Raw genomic sequence first — 18491 nt, forward strand, 5'->3', positions numbered from 1 at the left:
GGCCAATATATCCTTCCGCAAATAAGGGGACCAATACTGCACACAGTATTCCAGCTGCGGCCTCACCAATGCCCTGTACAGATGCAGCAAAACATCTCTGCTTTTATATTCTATCCCCCTTGCGATATAGGCCAAAATCCCATTTGCCTTCCTGATCACCTGTTGCACCTGCAGACTGGGTTTTTGCGTCTCATGCACAAGGACCCCCAGGTCCCTTTGCACAGTAGTATGTTGTAATTTTTTTCCATTTAGATAATAATCCAATTTGCTATTATTTCCTCCAAAGTGAATAACCTCGCATTTGTCAACGTCATACTCCATCTGCCAGGTCCTCGCCCACTCACTCAGCCTGTCCAAATCTCTCTGCAAACCTTCTACGCCCTCCACACGATTCACTTTTCCACTTATCTTTGTGTCGTCTGCAAACTTTGTTACCCTACACACAGTCCCCTCCTCCAGATCGTCTATACAAATGGTAAATAGTTGAGGCCCCAGTACCGATCCCTGCGGCACGCCACTAGTTACCATCTGCCAACCAGAAAAGCACCCATTTATTCCAACTCTCTGCTTCCTGTCAGATAGCCAATCCTCAATCCACGCTGACACCCTACCCCCAACTCCGTGTGACCCAATCTTCTTCAGCAACCTTTTGTGAGGCACCTTATCAAACACCTTTTGGAAATCCAAAAACACCGCATCCACCGGTTCCCCTCCGTCAACCGCACTAGTCACATCTTCATAAAAATCCAACAAGTTCGTCAAGCACGACTTTCCCCTCATGAATCCATGCTGTGTCTGCTTAATCGAACCATTCTTATCCAGATGGCCTGCTATTTCTTCTTTAATGTAGGCACAAAGGGCTGAATTTTGCCGCTTAACGGCAAAACTGCTGGAGTTACAAGCTGCTTTGGCAGATGGTGGGATGTGAAGCAGAATATTGACACTGGCAGCCAATTAAGAGGTTTTGTAGGGCTACTGTCCAGTTGAGGATGGTGGCCAGCCTTCAAAAGCCACTGGAGGGCTGGCAAGTCTATCCCTAACCCTATACTCAAATTCTCTTGCTATGAAGGTCAATGTACGATTTGCCTGCTGTACCTGTGTGCTTACTTTCAGCGACTGATGCACAAAGATTCCAAGGTCCCGTTGGAATTTACACCCATTCAAATAATAATCTGTCGTCTTGTTATTACTACCAAAGTGGATAATCTCACATATATCCACATTATATACTTCATCTGCCATGCAGATGTCCACACACTCAGCCTGTCCAAATCATGCAGAAGCACCACTGCAACCTCCTCACAGCTCACCTCCCACCCAACTTTGTATTATCTGCAGATTTGGAGATAATACACTCAGTTCCCTCTTCCAAATCATAAATATATAATGTGGACAGTTGGGTGTCCTAGCACAGATCCCTGTGGAACCACTAGTCACTGAGTGCCAATTAAAAAAGGACCCATTTATGCCAACTCTTTGCTTCCTATTTGCTAACCAGCTTTCTATCCATCTCAAGACACCACCTGCAATCCCATGTGCTTTAACTTTACATAATAGTCTGTAATGTGAGACCTTGTTGAAAGCCTTCTGAAAGTCTAAATAAACCACATTCACTGGTTCGCCTTGGTCAACTCTGCTAGTTATATTGTCAAAGAATTCCAATAGATTCGTCAAGCATGATTTCCCTTTTGTAAATGCTGACTTCACCTGATTATACCACTGCCTTCCACATCCCAAGTTATGAAATCCTTGATAATAGACTCTAGCAACTTCCCCAGTACTGACATTAGGCTCCCTGATCTATAGTTCTCTGTTTTCTCTCTACCTCCCTTTTTGAATAGTGGGCTTACATTAGCTACCCTTCAATTTGTAGGAACTGTTCCAGAATCCAATGAATTTTAGAAAATAACCACCAATGGATCTACTATTTCCAGGGCCACTTCCTTAAGTACTCTGGGATGAAGATTATCAAGACCTGGGGATTTATCCACCTTCAACCCCATCAATTTCACCAAAACTATTTCTCTACTAATGCTGATTTCCTTCAACTCCTCACTAAAACATGTTTCTCCCAGCACTTCTTGTACATTATTCATGTCTTCTTTTGTAACACTTACAGGAACAACCAGTGACAAAACTCACATTTTCACTATGAGTGTCATTACTCATTATCTCCTCAGACGTATTTCATGCCCTTTCTCTTGCCAGAACAAAATAATTATTCAATATTTACTCCCTCCTATGCATAGTGGCAGCAATGTGTATATGCTAGTCACACTGCAGTAACTTACCAAGGCTCCTTCAAAAACACCTTCCAAACCTGTGACCTGCACCACATAAAAGGTCAAGGGCAGCAGATGCACATGAACACCACCATCTGTAAGGTCCTCTACAAACCACACAGCATCCTGACTTGGAACTTTTTCACCGTTCTTTCAATTCACTGGTCGAAATCCTGGAACTTGATTCCTAAGAGCACTGAGACTGTTCCCACATCACATGGACAGTTTAAGAAGGCGGCTTATCATAAAGCTTTTCAAGGGAAATTAGGGATGGGCAATAAATGCTAACCTGGCCACAGATGCGCACATCCCATGAACAAATTAAAGAAACAACTACATAAACATCAATTCTCCTTCATTTTATCATAACGATCCTTCACCTCATTTCAATCAATTTAAAATACAACTGTAACAATCAACAACCTGAAAGCAACATATAGAACTAAACCAATTTTAATTCAATGACACAGACGCTACTAACTCACTCATGTATTTTTCTTTATTTCCCCTTTTACATAGCATTCTACAAGTTACAAGATAATCTTGTACTCTAATGTTCTCAGTAAGTTCATAGTCTATGTAAACCAATAGACAAACTGTAGTCAGACACACCACACTCTGAAACCAATTGACAAATACCACGCAATACACTTGTGAATTGCTCCTCGGTTCCCCCAGATGTTTGTTACACTGTGGCCAATTGGTCTTACTAGAACCCTGTCTTCCACACAAGCGTTTTCAGTCTCCTGTTTAGAAGAACACACTTTGGCATTCTTTGGATGCCTTCTGCAAGGATCCACTTCTAGAATTTCAACTTCTCCTTTTAACATTTCTCTGTTCTGGATTACCATTCAAGCTTCCGCATAATCTCTCAGATACCCAGCCATGCCAACAGAACGCCACTGCTTCACAGGCTGTATTAACATTCACCAACCTTTTGATTACTTTGAATGTCTGACTTCTTGCACGCTGACTTTAAATTTGCTTCCTGCAGCTGTCTCTATTTCAAAGCATTTTTTCTGCACCTTGCTTTAACTTCAGCAAACAAGATCATGATCCTTTGACTTCACAGTGCTCCTGAGATCTTCCTCTGTCCAATTCCCTGATTTTTGAGACTTTCTCCAATAGTTTCTGGGATTTCCTTTCCGTTACCTATATTGTCCTGCTGTTTTGGGAGTGCCTGTGGAATGCTCCTTGCCTCTGGCTTACCTGGTTCCAAAATGACTCTAACTGCTTCTGCTTTGCAGTGTGGACCTCTGGTAGCTAAGCAACAGCTTAGTTTTTTTTAAACCCTCTAACTGCTTTTATGTCGTAAAACCTCATTACAATGCAGGCATCTAAAGCAATAGATTTTCAGGCTGCCTTTTTAAAATAAAGCTGAACTGAAGTTTTAAGCCTTTCCTTGGACATAAATTAAGCTTAAACTTGTACATTATGTCTAACGCACACAGTGCAAGTATAAATTACTTAAACTATCTCTAAACACGAAAACAAAAAATGCTGGAAAATCTCAGCAGGCCTGACAGCATCTGCGGAGAGAGAATAGAGCCAACAGTTCGAGTCAGGATTACCCTTCATCAGAACTCTGACAGTCATAATAGACTTAATACTGTAGAAAGTCTACAGGAGTATAGAAATACAAAGGTGAAGTAAAAATGGAAATTAGAAAAGCAAAGAGAGGACACAAAATAATATTGACAGGTAAAATCAAGGAAGATTATTAAGATGTTTTACCAATACATTCAGAACAAGAAAATAAAGAAAAGGTAGAGTCTATGAACATGGTAACTTGTGGGTTGATTCAGATGATTTGGGCAGGATTCTCAACGGGTACTTTGGGCATGATCCTACTGCTTTACCGCTCCAGTCAATTGGTGTGCAAGCCGGTAAGATTGCATGAGAAGTGAAAAATCAGGTTCGTGCTTGCTTTTCCACAACTCGTGATCTTACTGGGCCATTTTGCCAGTGAGATCGACTTCACGCCTTTCTGTTTTATGTGTCTTTAGTGAGTTCCAGATGGCAGTGCCCATGGGATAGTGCCACCCTGGCCCACTGGGCACCCTGGCAGTGCCTACTGGGCACCATTACTGTGCCGGGGCTGTTCCAAGGGGTTGTGGCCTGACTAGAGGTGGGACTATGACAGGGAGGCGAGGGGAGAAGCTCTGCAGATGGCGAGAACATAAGAAATAGGAGTAGGAGTAGGCCATCTAGCCCCTTGAGCTTGCCCTGCCATTCAATAAGATCAGGGCTGATCTGATGGTGGTTTAGTTCCACTTACTCGCCCGCTCCCCATAACCCTTAATTCCCTTATTGATCAGAAATCTATCTACCTGTGACTTAAACATGTTTAACGAGGTAGCCTCCACTGCTTCAATGGGCAGAGAATTCCAGAGATTCACTACCCTCTGAGAGAAGAAGTTCCTCCTCAACTCTGTCCTAAACTGACTCCCCCTTATTCTGAGGCTGTGTCCTCTAGTTCTTGTTTCCTTTCTAAGTGGGAAGAATCTCTCTGCCTCTATCCTGTCTAGCCCCTTCATTATCTTACATGTCTCTATAAGATCTCCCCTCAGCCTTCTAAACTCCAATGAGTACAGGCCCAATCTACTCAATCTCTCCTCATAAGCTAACCCCCTCATCTCCGGTATCAACCTGGTGAACCTTCTCTGTACTCCCTCCAAGGCCAATACATCCTTCCGCAAATAAGGGGACCAAAATTGCACACAGTACTCCAGTTGCGGCCTCACCAGTACCTTGTACAATTGCAGCAAGACCTCCCTGCTTTTATACTCCATCCCCTTCGTGATAAAGGCAAACATTCCATTTGCCTTCTTGATCACCTGCTGCACCTGCAAACTGAGTTTTTGCGATTCATGCACAAGGACCCCCAGGTCCCTCTGCACAGTAGCATGTTGTAATTTTTCACCATTTAAATAATAGTCCATTTTACTATTATTCCTTCCAAAGTGGAGAAGCTCTGCATGGGGGCGGGGGGGACTCTACAGTGGGGGAGGCAAGGAGCGAGCTCTGCAGGTGGGGAGGGAGCTCTGCATGGCGAGGAGGCACGGAGGGGAACTCTGCAGTGGAGATGAGGGGGAAACTCTGCAGATGGGGGAAACAACGAGGGAACTGTGCAGGGATGTAGCCCTGTTGGGGGGTGGGGCGGGGTGTCGCAGGTGGTGATCAGCAGGAGGGAGCTCCGCAAATGAAGGGATTTGGGGAGAGCTCGGCAGTAGGGAGCTCTGCAGGTGAGGGGGGTGGTTGGCAAGAAGTAGTGCTGCGGGGGTTCGTGGCGCAGGGTGGGCCATGGAAGGGATCATGATAAGAGGCTCATTGTGGGGGGAGGGGTTGGTGTCCATCTTTACTGTTGAGATTCACACTTCTGTCCAAAAAAGTGACAGTGTGTCATAAGATTGCATTTTCAAACTCATCCAGCAAACAAGTCTGAAACTCTCCCATTTCCTTGCTCTTTCGGCACTTTGTTTCGTAAGATTGTGTCCTTTGTCTCTATCTTCACTAAAGAGAGGAATTATGCAGACATTTTGGTTAAAGAGGTGTGTGAAATACTAGATACAGTAAGTTTATTGAGAGAGGAAGTACTGAAGAGACTGGCTTCCTTGAAGCGGATGAATCACCGGGGCCGGATGGATTGTACACCAGGCTGCTGAAGGGAACCAGGGAGGAAATAGCAGATGCTCTGAGGATTATTTTCCAATCCTCGCTAAATACGGGTGAAGTATCGGAGCCCTGCAGGATTTCAAACATTACCATTATTTTAAAAAGTATGAGAGAGAGGTCAGAAAACTATAGGCCAGTTAGTCTGACTTCAGTGGTGAGCAATTTATTAGAAAAGTTCTGAGACAGGAGAAGGTATTACTTAGAAATGCATGGATTGATCAGAGATAGTCAACATGGCTTTGTTAGGTGAAATCATGTCTTATTAACTCTATAGAGTTTTTTGAGGAAGTAACAAGGAGGATTGATGAGGGTAGTGCAGCGGATATTGTCTACATGAATTTCAGTAAGGCATTTGACAAGGTCCCACATGAAGACTTGTCAGAAGAGTGAGATCTCATGGAGTATAGGGAAGGAGGCAGATTGGAACCAAATTTGTTTCAGTGCCAGTAAACAATGAGTAATGGTCGATGGATGTTTTTGTGAATGGAAAACAGTTTGCAGTGGTGTGCTACAGGGCTCAGTTTTGGGAACCTTACTGCTTGTTGTATATACATTAATGATTTAGACTTAAATGTGGGAGGCATAATTGGGAAAGTTGCAGATGACACAAAAATTGATAGTGTAGTTGATAGTGAAGAGGATAATTGTTGACTACAGAATGATACCAATGGTTTGATTGAGTGGACGGAAAAGTGGCAAATAGAATTCAATCCGGAGAAGTGTGAGGTTATGCATTTGAAGAGGGCAAACAAAGCCAGTAAATATGCAATTTGAAAGGGGTTGAGAAAATGAAAGGTCTTGTAGTTTATGTCCACAGGTCCTTGAAGGTGGCAGGACAGGTGGACAAGGTGGTCAAGAAAGCTTATGGAATGCTTTCCTTTATTGGGTAAAATCAGGGGCGTAATTATGGAACTGTATTAAATGCTGGTGAGGCTGCAGCTGCAATTTTGTGTACAGTTCTGGTCACCACATTATTGGTCTGCAGAAAGTGCAGAGATTTACAAGAATGTTGCCAGAGCTTGAAAATTGCAACTATGAGGAGAGATTGGATAGGTTAGGATTGTTTTCCTTGGAACAGAGGAAGCTAATGGGTGACCTAATTGAGGTGTATAACATTAATGGGCGGCACGGTAGCACAGTGGTTAGCACTGCTGCTTCACAGCTCCAGGGACCTGGGTTCGATTCCCGGCTTGGGTCACTGTCTGTGTGGAGTTTGCACATTCTCCTCGTGTCTGCATGGGTTTCCTCCGGGTGCTCCGGTTTCCTCCCACAGTCCAAAGATGTGCGGGTTAGGTTGATTGGCCATGCTAAAATTGCCCCTTAATGTCCTGAGATGTGTGGGTTAGCGGGTAGATATGGGGGTAGGACCTGGGTGGGATTGTGGTCGGTGCAGACTCGATGGGCCAAATGGCCTCTTTCTGCACTGTAGGGTTTCTATGATTGAGGGACCTAGACAGATAGACAAGAAGGACTTGTTTCCCTTAGCTGAGGGGTCAATTACCAAGTGGCTTAGATTTAAGGTGATTGGTAAAAGAATTAGAGAGGATATGAGAAAAAAACCTTTCCACCCAGAGGGTGATGGGTATTTGGACGTCACTGCCTTAGTTGGTGGTTGAGGCTTAAATGCTCAACTCATTTAAAAGGTACCTGGTTCTGCATCTGCAAGGCTATAGACCAGATGCTGAAAGTTGGGATTGCAGTCACATTTTTTCCCTCTTTTTTTGGCTGGCGCAGATATGCTGGGCTGAATAGCTTCTTTCTGCACCATATCTTTTCTGTGATGCTATGATTGTTTTCTTCAAAAGACCTAAGAAATTTATAATGTCATTGTAAGATCTACTATTTCCGTAGATATAAGATAGAAAATATTGGAATGAGCATTTATTTTAGTACAAAAATGCTACTATGACTATCAAGTGCAAAAACCATGCTACTTTTATCGTATTGTTCACAGAGATATGACAGAGGTGGTCCATATTAAAGACCGAAAGGAGGTAATTCATGAAATGAAATATTCTCCGGATGGATCTTACCTTGCTGTAGGTTCAAATGATGGTCTGGTTGACATCTATGCAGTTTCACAACGATACAAGAAAGTTGGAGAATGCAGCAAGTCATCTAGTTTTATTACACATATTGACTGGTCTATTGATAGCAAATATCTACAGGTGAATGATGGTGCTGGAGAAAGACTGTTTTACAAAATGCCGTGTAAGTACTCATCTTTCTCTTTTATTTGGAAATTAATGCTATCATAGATGTCATGTTATGCTTATTTTATTTCAGTATGTTCAGAGTAATGTTTTTCAGGGAAAATCAGTGGAAATTGCTCTCAACTCAATAACTATTAATTGCTTAATGCTGAATGCAGATTTTTATTTTATTCAATTACAATTACAGTAAAAAAAACACGATGAGGGCTTCTAGTGCTGTTACGCAGGTCTACCTACAAAGTTGTAGCAGAGGAAGTGTCACTTTCTGCACAGTTCACATGGCAGGAGTCAACCAAAGTGGGGTACGCAGATTTGCCCCCTGTATGTGTCTGAAGTTGCTGAACATAAGAGATCATGACATTGTGACAGGCTAATACAATGCAAAGTTGGCCAATAAATGGATAGACACCATCTTCCTTTCTTATTAGTTCATTGGATGTGAGCATTGCTGACAAGGCAAGCATTTATTGTCCCTCCATAATTGCTCTTGAGAAAGTGGTATTAGTTCACCTTCTTGAAACGCTAATGTCCATGTAGATGCTCCCACAGTACTAATAGTTATAGGGAGTTCCAGATTTTTAATCCAGCAACAATGAAGGAGCAGCAGTATAGTCCAAGCAGTGTATGGCTTAAAGGGAAACTTGCAGGTAATGGTGTTCCCATATATTTGCTGCTCTTGTCCTTCTAAGATGGTAGTGATCGTAAGTTTGGGTGGAGCTGTCAAAGGAGCCTTGCTGCAGTGCATCTTGTTGATGTTACATACTGCTGCCACTGTGTGTCGGTGGTGGAGGGACTGAATGTTTTAGGAGATAGATATAGTGCCAATCAAGGGGGCTACTTTATCTTGAATGGTATTCAGTTTCTTTTTACTCCTGAGACAGGAACGCAGACAGTGGACATTTCCTAGGCCTGTGAACTTGAACCAGGAAGGTTTGATTTTAATTCTGGTAGAGTGGGATCTGGGGGTGAAATGAATTAGAAATTGGGCAGAGCACCCCTGGAATGGGTGTTGAGGCAGGCTGGGTGTAAGGCCCTACCCTGTGCACCGGGACTTAGTTAGATTTATTTCTTAAAAGTTAACAACAAAAAAATAGCCTTTAGCCCTCACCCACCCTCACCCCCACATTCCCCATACCCCATCCATGCTAACCCATATCACCTCAGGTTCCCACCCACACCCTTTGATCGCTCATATTCCTTGTGCCTTTCAATCTACCCCCACTGGCCTCTCAAACTTCCTATGGCAACCCATGCCCCCAATTGCCTCATGTCTCTCTTTAGCCCTCATGCCAACTTACGTCCCACTATGCACCACCCTTTACTCATATCCCCTCCATGCCAACTCATCTAGTATCCACCACAGATAAATCTCAGAAGCCATCATGATATAAAATAAAGTTGCGGCCTGAGTTTTTTGAATGGTGGGGGTTTCCCTCTTGCCACCCTAAGAGTCTGCAGCCAACACGTTCCACAGACTCCGTCTGCCCCACAGTTAATTTACACTCCAATGAGGGTTGAATGGCTGCAGACAGGACTTCAGCCCTCACACAGGAGGAAGTCCCACCTTAGTAAACTGCTGGTTAATCTGATTGGCTGACATGTCTTCAGTTTCTGCAGTGATGGCACTGCCATGGACAGAAGAGGAGCTACACTAACCTGCCTGAGCCTTAATGCTGGACAAGTTAGATCTGAGGGATCCCACGGAGCGATGGGTAGGGGGGGGGGGGGGCGCAGGCAATGTTATCACCAGCCTAATAATTGATGCTGGGTGGGAACGGCCCTGTAGTGGCTATCAACTTGCCACTTAAGGTCCTCAATTGGGGCAAGAGTGGGCTTCTCATCTGAGGCCTTGCCTGACTCGGTGTAAAATTACTGTGTTCAGGGCAGGAGTAAATCTGGAGGTAATCCTATCCCTGTAATTTCATGGCCCCTTTCCCCCAACTAAAAAACCTGTCGTAGGGGAGCTTAAAATTCTGTTCACTATTTTAAAAATAACTCATTGATTGGCCATGCTAAATTGCCTCTTAATGTCCCAAGATATGTAGGTTCGGGGGATTAGTAGGGTAAATATATGGGGTTACGGGGTAGGGGCTGGGTGGGATTGTTGTTGGTGCAGGCTCGATGGGCCGAATGGCCTTCTGTAGGGATTCTATGATCTTTCAACTAATCTCTGACGAAAACAAACATTTCTATTCTATAACAACTTGAAACTATCAAACAAACTGCTCACTTAACAGGCACCCCAGTGTGATATGTTGGGTTGTAACTTCAATCATCCAGCACAAACCCTATAATAATCGCTCTCAGCCTTATGTCAACAGAGTGAAGTAACCGGCATCGGATTTTTTTTTTAGCACCTTTTTTTAAATTTAAAGCCCAGCAGTGTTTGTTTAAATTCCTTGACAGATTTGACAGTTCCAGTGAGCTTTGACAGTTCCGATGAGTTTTGACAGTTCAAATGAGTTTTATCCTTCTGCCCACGTTTTTGTGCATATGAGAGCCTTTCAGTTGGCACACCAACATTGCAGTAAGACTTCCCTACTTCTTCATTTCTTTTGCAATACAGGTCTTCCTAATTGTGTACTGGAGTACTCACTTTTTCTGATTCGTATACAAAGACATCCCGATGCCTTTGTAGCATCCTTCTCCCTCCATTTAAACAATATCCATTTCTCTATACTTCTGATAAAGTGCACAACCTCATGTTTTCCCACATTATACACTTAACCTGTCTATATTCCTTTGCAGACTCTTTTTATCAGCAAATTTGGCTACATTGCAGCTGGTTCCTTCATCCAAGTCATTAATATAGCTGTTAAGTATTTGAAACCTCAGCACAGATTCCTGCAGCACTCGAATAGTTAATTTGCTAACCTGAATAAGAACCATTTATCTCCACTCTCTGTTTCCTGTAGTTTGCCAATTCTCTATCCATGCTAATATATCACCCCCAACACCATGAGCTCTTACCTTGTGCATTCTGTTCTTATGTAACACCTTAACAAATTTCTTTTGAAAATCCAAATATACTATATCTACTGATACCCCTTTATCCACTCTGTGTGTTACATCTTCAAAGAACACCTGGAAATATGTTGTACACAATTTCCTTTTCTCAAAACCGTGTTGACTGTGCCTAATTGTTGACCCTGCCTGATTGTATTATGATTTTCTAAATGGTCAGCTACTCCTTGCTTAATAATTCATTCTAGCATAATTCTAATGATAGATGTTAGGTACTTATAGTTTTCTGATTTTGGTCTCCCTCTTTTCTTGAATAGAGTTGTTATTTTTACAATTTTCTGATCCATGGGATCTTTCCAGACCCTGGGGAAAATTGGAAGATTACGCCCAATGCATCTACTATCTCTACAGCCAGTTCTTTTAAGACTCCAGCATTCAGGCCATCATGTCCAGGGGACTTGTCAGCTATTTGTCCCATTAATTTTCCTTAGTGATAGGGGCGGCACAGTGACACAGTGGTTAGCACTGCTGCCTCACAGCTCCAGGGACCTGGGTTCGTTTCCCAGCTTGGGTCACTGTCAGTGTGGAGTTTGCACATTCTCCCCGTGTCTTGTCCAAAGATGTGCAGGTTAGGTTGATTGGCCATGCTAAGATTGCCCTTAGTGTCCTGGGATGCGTAGGTTAGAGGGATTAGTGGGTAAATATGTAGGGATATGGGGGTAGGGCCTGGGTGGGATTGTGGTCGGTGCAGACTCGATGGGCCGAATGCCCTCTTTCTGTGCTGTAGGGTTTCTAAGATTCTAAGTCTGCAGGGGTTTTCTCCCACAGTCCAAAGATGTGTGGGTTAGGTCGATTGGCTGTGCTAAATTGCTCCTTAGTGTCCCGAGATGTGTAGGCTAGGGGGATTAGCAGGGTAAATGTATTTGGTTGTGGGGATAGGGCTTGGGGTGGGTTAGTCGGTGTAGACTCGATGGGCCGAATGGCTTCCTTCTACACTGTAGGGATTCTAGGGCTCTGATTGTTTTAAATCCTTCCCTCCTTTTTGACCCTTGCTTTTCTGCTGTTCTTGGGATGCTTTTTGTTTCTTTTACTGTGAAGATAGGTACAGAATAATTGTTCAAAGTCTCTGCCACTTCCTTGTATTCCCATTATTAATTCCCCAGCCTCATCCTCTAAGACACCAAACTCACTTTAGCATTTTTTTCCTTTCTATATTTATAGAAGTTTTTACTGTCAGTTTTCATATCTCATCCCTTATTAACAGATCTACTACAGAAATTTAATTTATTTCTGTCCTTCCAAACTGTTAAACACCCTTGAACATTCAGGTCTCAGCTGTGGTCACTTTGAAATCATGGGCGGATACTTCGGTATCTGAAAAATTGCAGATACTATGGCAAGCATGCCTATATATGACCTGATGATCGAGTGAAGGTCATTGATGAAGCAGCTGAAGACGGTTGGGCTTGGGACACCACCCTGAGCAATTCTTGAAGAGATATCCTGGGACTAAGATGATTGGCCTCCAACAACCACAACCATCTTCCTTTGTGTTAGGCATGTCTCCAACTAGTGGAATGTTTTCCCCCAATTCCCATTGACTTCATTTTTGCTAGGGCTCCTTGTTGGTACACTCAGTCAAATCCTGGCCTAATGTCAAGACCTCACTTACTTGACCTCACCTCTGGAATTTATACTTTTTTCTATGGTGAGACCAAGGCTGTAGTGAGTTCTGGAACTAAGTGCCTTGGCAAACCCCAAACTGAGCTTCGACGAGCATGTTATTGTTGATTAAGTGCCACGTAACAGTGCTGTCGGTGACACCTTCCACCACTTAATGCTGATGACTGAGAATATATTGATGGAGCTGTAATTGGTCTGATTGGATTTGTTCTGCTTTTTGTGGAAGGGCACGTGGTCAAGATGTTGTACCTGTACCAAGACAGCTTAAAAGGCACTTAAGTTTCACCTGAGGTGACTTTGTCTTATTTGTGCTCAGCCAAGTTGATAGAAGCATGCAGTGAGCTGCTGGAGACATTTGGAGGTTTCTGTTCACCATGGAAAAGCAGCAAGTAACTTTGCTTTCCATAAGTATGAGGACAGTAATTACAGTGCTGCTACTTCTGTGTAACATGAGTAAGACCTGCAGAGGAAGAGGTGAAGAAAGGAATCTGTGCATTGGAAGGAGGATGAGTACTCTACTTAGAAGGTCCTACCCCATATCACCAGCACATAGATTTGATGAATCAAGAGCAGTGCTTCAGGAGACTTAACTTCACTAGGTAGTGACAGAGCTGTGTCACCTCCTTCTTGACAACTTGGAGCCACGACCCAGGACCAGGATTGCCCTCCTAATTACTTTGGAGATCACCATTGCCTTTGTTTAATATACAATGGGAACCTTGTAGGTAGGAGCTGGTGGCATCAGTAAGGTGTCACAATTTTTTAGTCCACAGAAGCATCCAGAAGATGACGAATGTGCCCCACACCAGCTTATGGGACTTCCACCTCTTCTCCTTGAGGGGAGAAGGCCTAGATGAAAGGACATGTCATGACTTTGCTAGGATAGCAGGCTTCTTGATGATGCAGGGTGGGATACCAAATACAATGGCTGCCACCCTGTCAGAGTGTAATTGCTTTGTGATAACACAAAGAAATTAATCTTGGTGATTGCCCACTATTTGGGCAGAATCCATAAAACTTTTATCCTGCAACAATCAGAAATTCATACCATCTTCAGCTCTCCAAGAGATCACAGGATGGCTATTCAATGACAATGTCACACCCTACCATATTGCTCATGACTTTCTAATACTATCCAAGCATGTGAGAACAGCGGGCCTTTGCTGAAAGCCCTTGAGCCACCTGCAACACCATTGAGCAAGCCAGAGATTTCCTTGCTTAGATCTCTCAAGGGGATTCCTGCAGTACACACCTGAGAGGGTCTCCTTGTTCAATGTGATGTGCTACATTGTGCCTAATCTCATCATTATGAGGATCACTACTTCTAGAACTTAGAATCTACTAGAATTTAGAAGGCACTTTGGGATAAGGAAGATGTGAAGTTGTCACATGCAACTGGATGCCAGACATTGCTTTCCAATTTACTGTAATAATGGTGATTGCTGATAGCCTCTCTGCTATTGTTATAGCAAAGTCCAGGCCAGTCGAGTCCAACCTGGAAGAAATTGCCTTGTCTGTATTTTATTTTTTTAAATTACATGCCGAAAGACTGGGAAAATAGCTTGTAGGGAAATTTGCACGGTTATATTTTGACCTGCAATTCTTCAGTGTTTGAGCAAATAGTAAGAGTTGTGGGCTTTGTGGTGTAAGTCAAATTATGCATGTATTTTAATACTGTATGCATTGAATGAAGTTACAAGACCATGTTTCCCCTAAAAAAAGAACTTCAAATTTGCACTGAAACTGTCAGCACTATTAATCCATATAAAATATGGCCCTATGATTTTAAAATGTAAATAAAATATTAAACATTTTTCTGTATTAATATACCAAATATATTTTTAAGCTGGAAAGCATTTAACAAGTAAAGATGAAATAAAAGGGATTCATTGGGCCACCTGGACTTGTGTAATTGGACCTGAAGTAAATGGAATTTGGCCTAAGTATACAGACATCACGGACATCAATTTTGTGGATGCGAACTTTGGTAGTGCTACGCTCGTGTCTGGCGATGACTTCGGATTGGTCAAACTCTTTAGGTTTCCTTGTTTGAAGAAAGGTAAGGAATCTGTTTCTTGACTGTCATAACTAGGAATTATACTGTCTATAGATGATAAATGTTATCCTAATACATCAGCTTTGTGTGTTCCAAAGGCTCATAAGGGGGAAAGCTTTGTTCATATAGTGCCACTTCTAGTGACACAATGCAGAATACATTGATTTCCCTGGCAGTCAGCAGCGCCACAAGACTTGTCGGTAGTGGTCTCTGGTGCTATTCGTCTCTGAAAAATCAATTGAAGCAACTAGAAACACCACTATGTGAACTAATTTTTCCTCATATTCTTTAACTTTTACTTTTTTACTTTTTTCATTTTCTTATGTTCTTTTCAATCCACATCATCTTTCTTCATAATAACCAGAATAATATCCAGGTGCTGAAAATCTTGCAGCAGTGTAATTCTGTTGAAAAGACAAGGAACTTGGCTGGGATGCAAATAAGCTGAATGCGGATAAACTTGATACCAGCCTGCTGTTGAGCTTTCCTGGATGACCTGCTAGAGAGGAGCCACCAAACATGTCTTTTAGCATAAAATGAACTCCCTTTGTTGTGAACTCCTAACAGGGTGCTTATGTTATGATCTGGCAGATGATCATTGCAAATCCCAAAGACAAACCTGGCAACATTTCACAACTTTTTTTTGGATTTTGACCACAAGAAGATACGTTTAAAGGATTCAAAAGGCACAAATTTCAGTAACACTTTTGGGGATTATAAATATTAAAGATAAACATTTATTAGCAAAAAAAACTTAAACACATAAGTCATATTTGCATGTTGATTAATAGCATTACAAAACATGCCCCAAAATACTTCTCAGTTGGTTGGACTCACAAGTTAACACCCTTTAAGCACAATTAGTGGTCCAGTCTGGGATCATGCTTTGGATTCCTGAAGCTATGGATTCAGGATTTTTTCTCAGACACTAAAATTTAGTCAATACTGTTTAATTTTTCTGCCAATCTATCTATAGCTTGTTTTGGAGAGTTCCTGACCTACCTAGAAATTCTATCCTGTACACCTTCATAAGACTCCAAAACAACACCCACCAGTTATGAACTGGTGAGTCCAGTTGAAGCATTTTCAAAGGTCTTGGATCTTACTCAGAGTGATCAATCTCGGTTGACATTGAATACCTTCCTTGGGAAGAAAATGGTTCCTTTTTTAGTTCAAAATTATTGATAGCTTTTTCCTTAGCTTGGGTAGTGCCATGGAAGTCCCCAGGTTGGGGTAATGGTGGTCCTGTCTTATTTATTAGTGTCACAAGTAGGCTTACATTAGCACTCCAATGAAGTTACTGTGAAAATCCTCTAGCTGCCTTGCAAGATGAGATTTCATGAGTACCACTGAAGTGCTTATACAGGTACTAACTGCCTGCCATAGCTATGGTAGTGTCCCAGTTACAGCAGTATACCATGGGGTCAACAACTTTAGAGTTGAGTAAGAAATAGGGGCGGGGGGCTGGTGATTGGTGGTTTTGGGAGGTTTGTAATCTCTAGTTTAACACTATCAGAGTGGGATCCCTGAAATTTAGGTACATTGGTGTGTGCTCCTAGCTTGAGAATCAGAGATTTTAATAAAGATTGAGCCCAGAAACAATATGAATGGATAAAATTGGGGTAACATAAACTTTGGAGCGGCAGGTGAGCAGAGGAAGTGATTAAATAAATATTTGGTAAATACAAGACTTGCCCATGTCCTAATGGGCAAGAGTTCTACTTGTGTAATTAAAGAACCTTGGTTTACAAGAGAAGTGAGAGAAAAGGGCTTATATGAATTCTGCAAACTAGGGTTGTATTATTCAAATTATGATTGTAATTCTTGGAAGTTAGTAAATTTAATGGTGATTTGATCAAAGGTGTCAAGATGTTAAGGGGATCCAATAGGTTAGAGAGGGAGAAACTATTTTCTGTTGGTAGGCAGCCTAGAACTTGGGGGCATAACCTAACAATTAAAACCAGACTTTCAGGAGTGAAATTAGGAGAGAGTTCCATACACAAAGGGTGATAGAACTCTTTCACAATTGTGGCTATTTTGTTAATGATAGTTCAACAGTAAGACTAATTTGACTCAATTAGCCATGATGAATGGTTCACATAAGACTTTGTGCCAATGTTATAGTACTGTATGCTTTTTACTGGAGGAGAGCAGACATTCCAGTGAAGCAGGGAAAGGGGAAAACAGCACAAAATTGTTGTCCTTGATGAAATAGAACAAGGGAGATGATGACAGCTGAGTGCCATCGGAGGAAACGTAGAAGTGTTTGCATACCAAGAATGGAAGTGATAGTGACACTGAAGACTACCTCTCACCCCTGGAATTGCAGACCAGTTTTGTTCTGTGGACAGCAGCATATGTATCCCCTAAAATGAACAGTTGCATAAGTCACCCTGCAAACTGAATTCTGTAGTTAAAGGGTTCTTAAATCTTTATAAAACAATAAGTGTTGCCAACTACTTGTCTGCAGAATCGTAAAACCTGTTCTTCCACTGAAATAGGGTGATGACTACAGATCCACTACATCATCAGCTCTTTGATGTCACCTGGGGGATAACATCAAAGACTAGCCTTACTGTAACTGCACGATCTTATTTCAGGAGAACTTTAAACACATTGCTTTTTAAAAATTGGGAACCAGTTGGTGGTCATGGAGCAGTGGGTGAGGCAGGGAAGTGGTGTTGGTGATTGGGGTGTACCAAGTATGGGAGGTAAGCAGGCAGTAGAGACTTCATTGGAATTAAGAAATAGAAAAGGATTTAAGACTGGTGGGAGCTGTGTACACTGGTATTACCTGTTATATATTTAAGAAGTTACATGATTGCTTCAAGAGAAGGCCACATGATTGGGGAGTGATGTCACTGGGGTATTTCAATTTCTCTCTCTACAGGAAAAAGCTCCTAGAATAAATCTGTTGTTAGTTTGAATCTATGTATACAAACCACGGACGTGATCTTATCGACTCGCCACATCAGTTAATTGGCCTGGCGAGTCGGTAAGATAGGGCGACAGGTGAAAAATTGTGTTTGCACCCAGTTTCAAGTCTCCTGCAATCTTGCGGGCCCTGGTTTGCTGGTGAAATCTAACTCATGCCCTGATTTAAATATTAATGCAGTAAAAAGTCTCACAACACCAGGTTAAAGTCCAACAGGTTTATTTGGTAGCAAATACCATAAGCTTTCGGAGCACTGCTCCTTCGTCAGATGGAGTGGAAATGTGCTCTCCAACAGTGCAAACAGACACAAAATCAAGTTGCAGAATACTGATTAGAATGCGAATCCCTACAGCCAGCCAGCTTGCCTCCTGGGCTTGTAGAATCTCACTAGCTGTTCTGTCTGGAGACAATACACATCTCTTTAACCTGTGTTTAATGCTCCCTCCACCCACATTGTCTGTATCTTTAAGACCTGGCTGGCTGTAGGGATTCAATGGGGAGACCGGAAAAGTGGAGCGCGTGTGGGGGGAGGGAGGCTATGGAGGGAGTGGACTGCAGAGGGGATCGTGATGAAGACTCATCGGAAGGGTCCTGACGCCGGTGACCCTTGTTGCAATTAACACTGCAGCCGATGATGTGAGATGGTGGGGGGAGGGGGGCAGTGCACTGGGAGATTGGATAAG

The 18491-nt window shown here is 42.6% G+C and overlaps 1 protein-coding gene across 1 annotated transcript in view; it reads left to right on the forward strand.

The window, feature by feature from the left end:
* The window catches only part of LOC144504500 (echinoderm microtubule-associated protein-like 6), a 376096-nt gene that overhangs the window by 123880 nt on the left and 233725 nt on the right, over positions 1–18491 (forward strand). Inside the window, exons 10-11 of the mRNA XM_078229865.1 lie at positions 7912–8168; positions 14664–14876. Of these exons, the coding sequence (XP_078085991.1) occupies positions 7912–8168; positions 14664–14876 (470 nt within the window). The remainder of the gene's footprint in view (positions 1–7911; positions 8169–14663; positions 14877–18491) is intronic.

Source organism: Mustelus asterias, chromosome 15, assembly GCF_964213995.1.
Source record: "Mustelus asterias chromosome 15, sMusAst1.hap1.1, whole genome shotgun sequence".
NCBI lineage: Eukaryota > Metazoa > Chordata > Chondrichthyes > Carcharhiniformes > Triakidae > Mustelus > Mustelus asterias.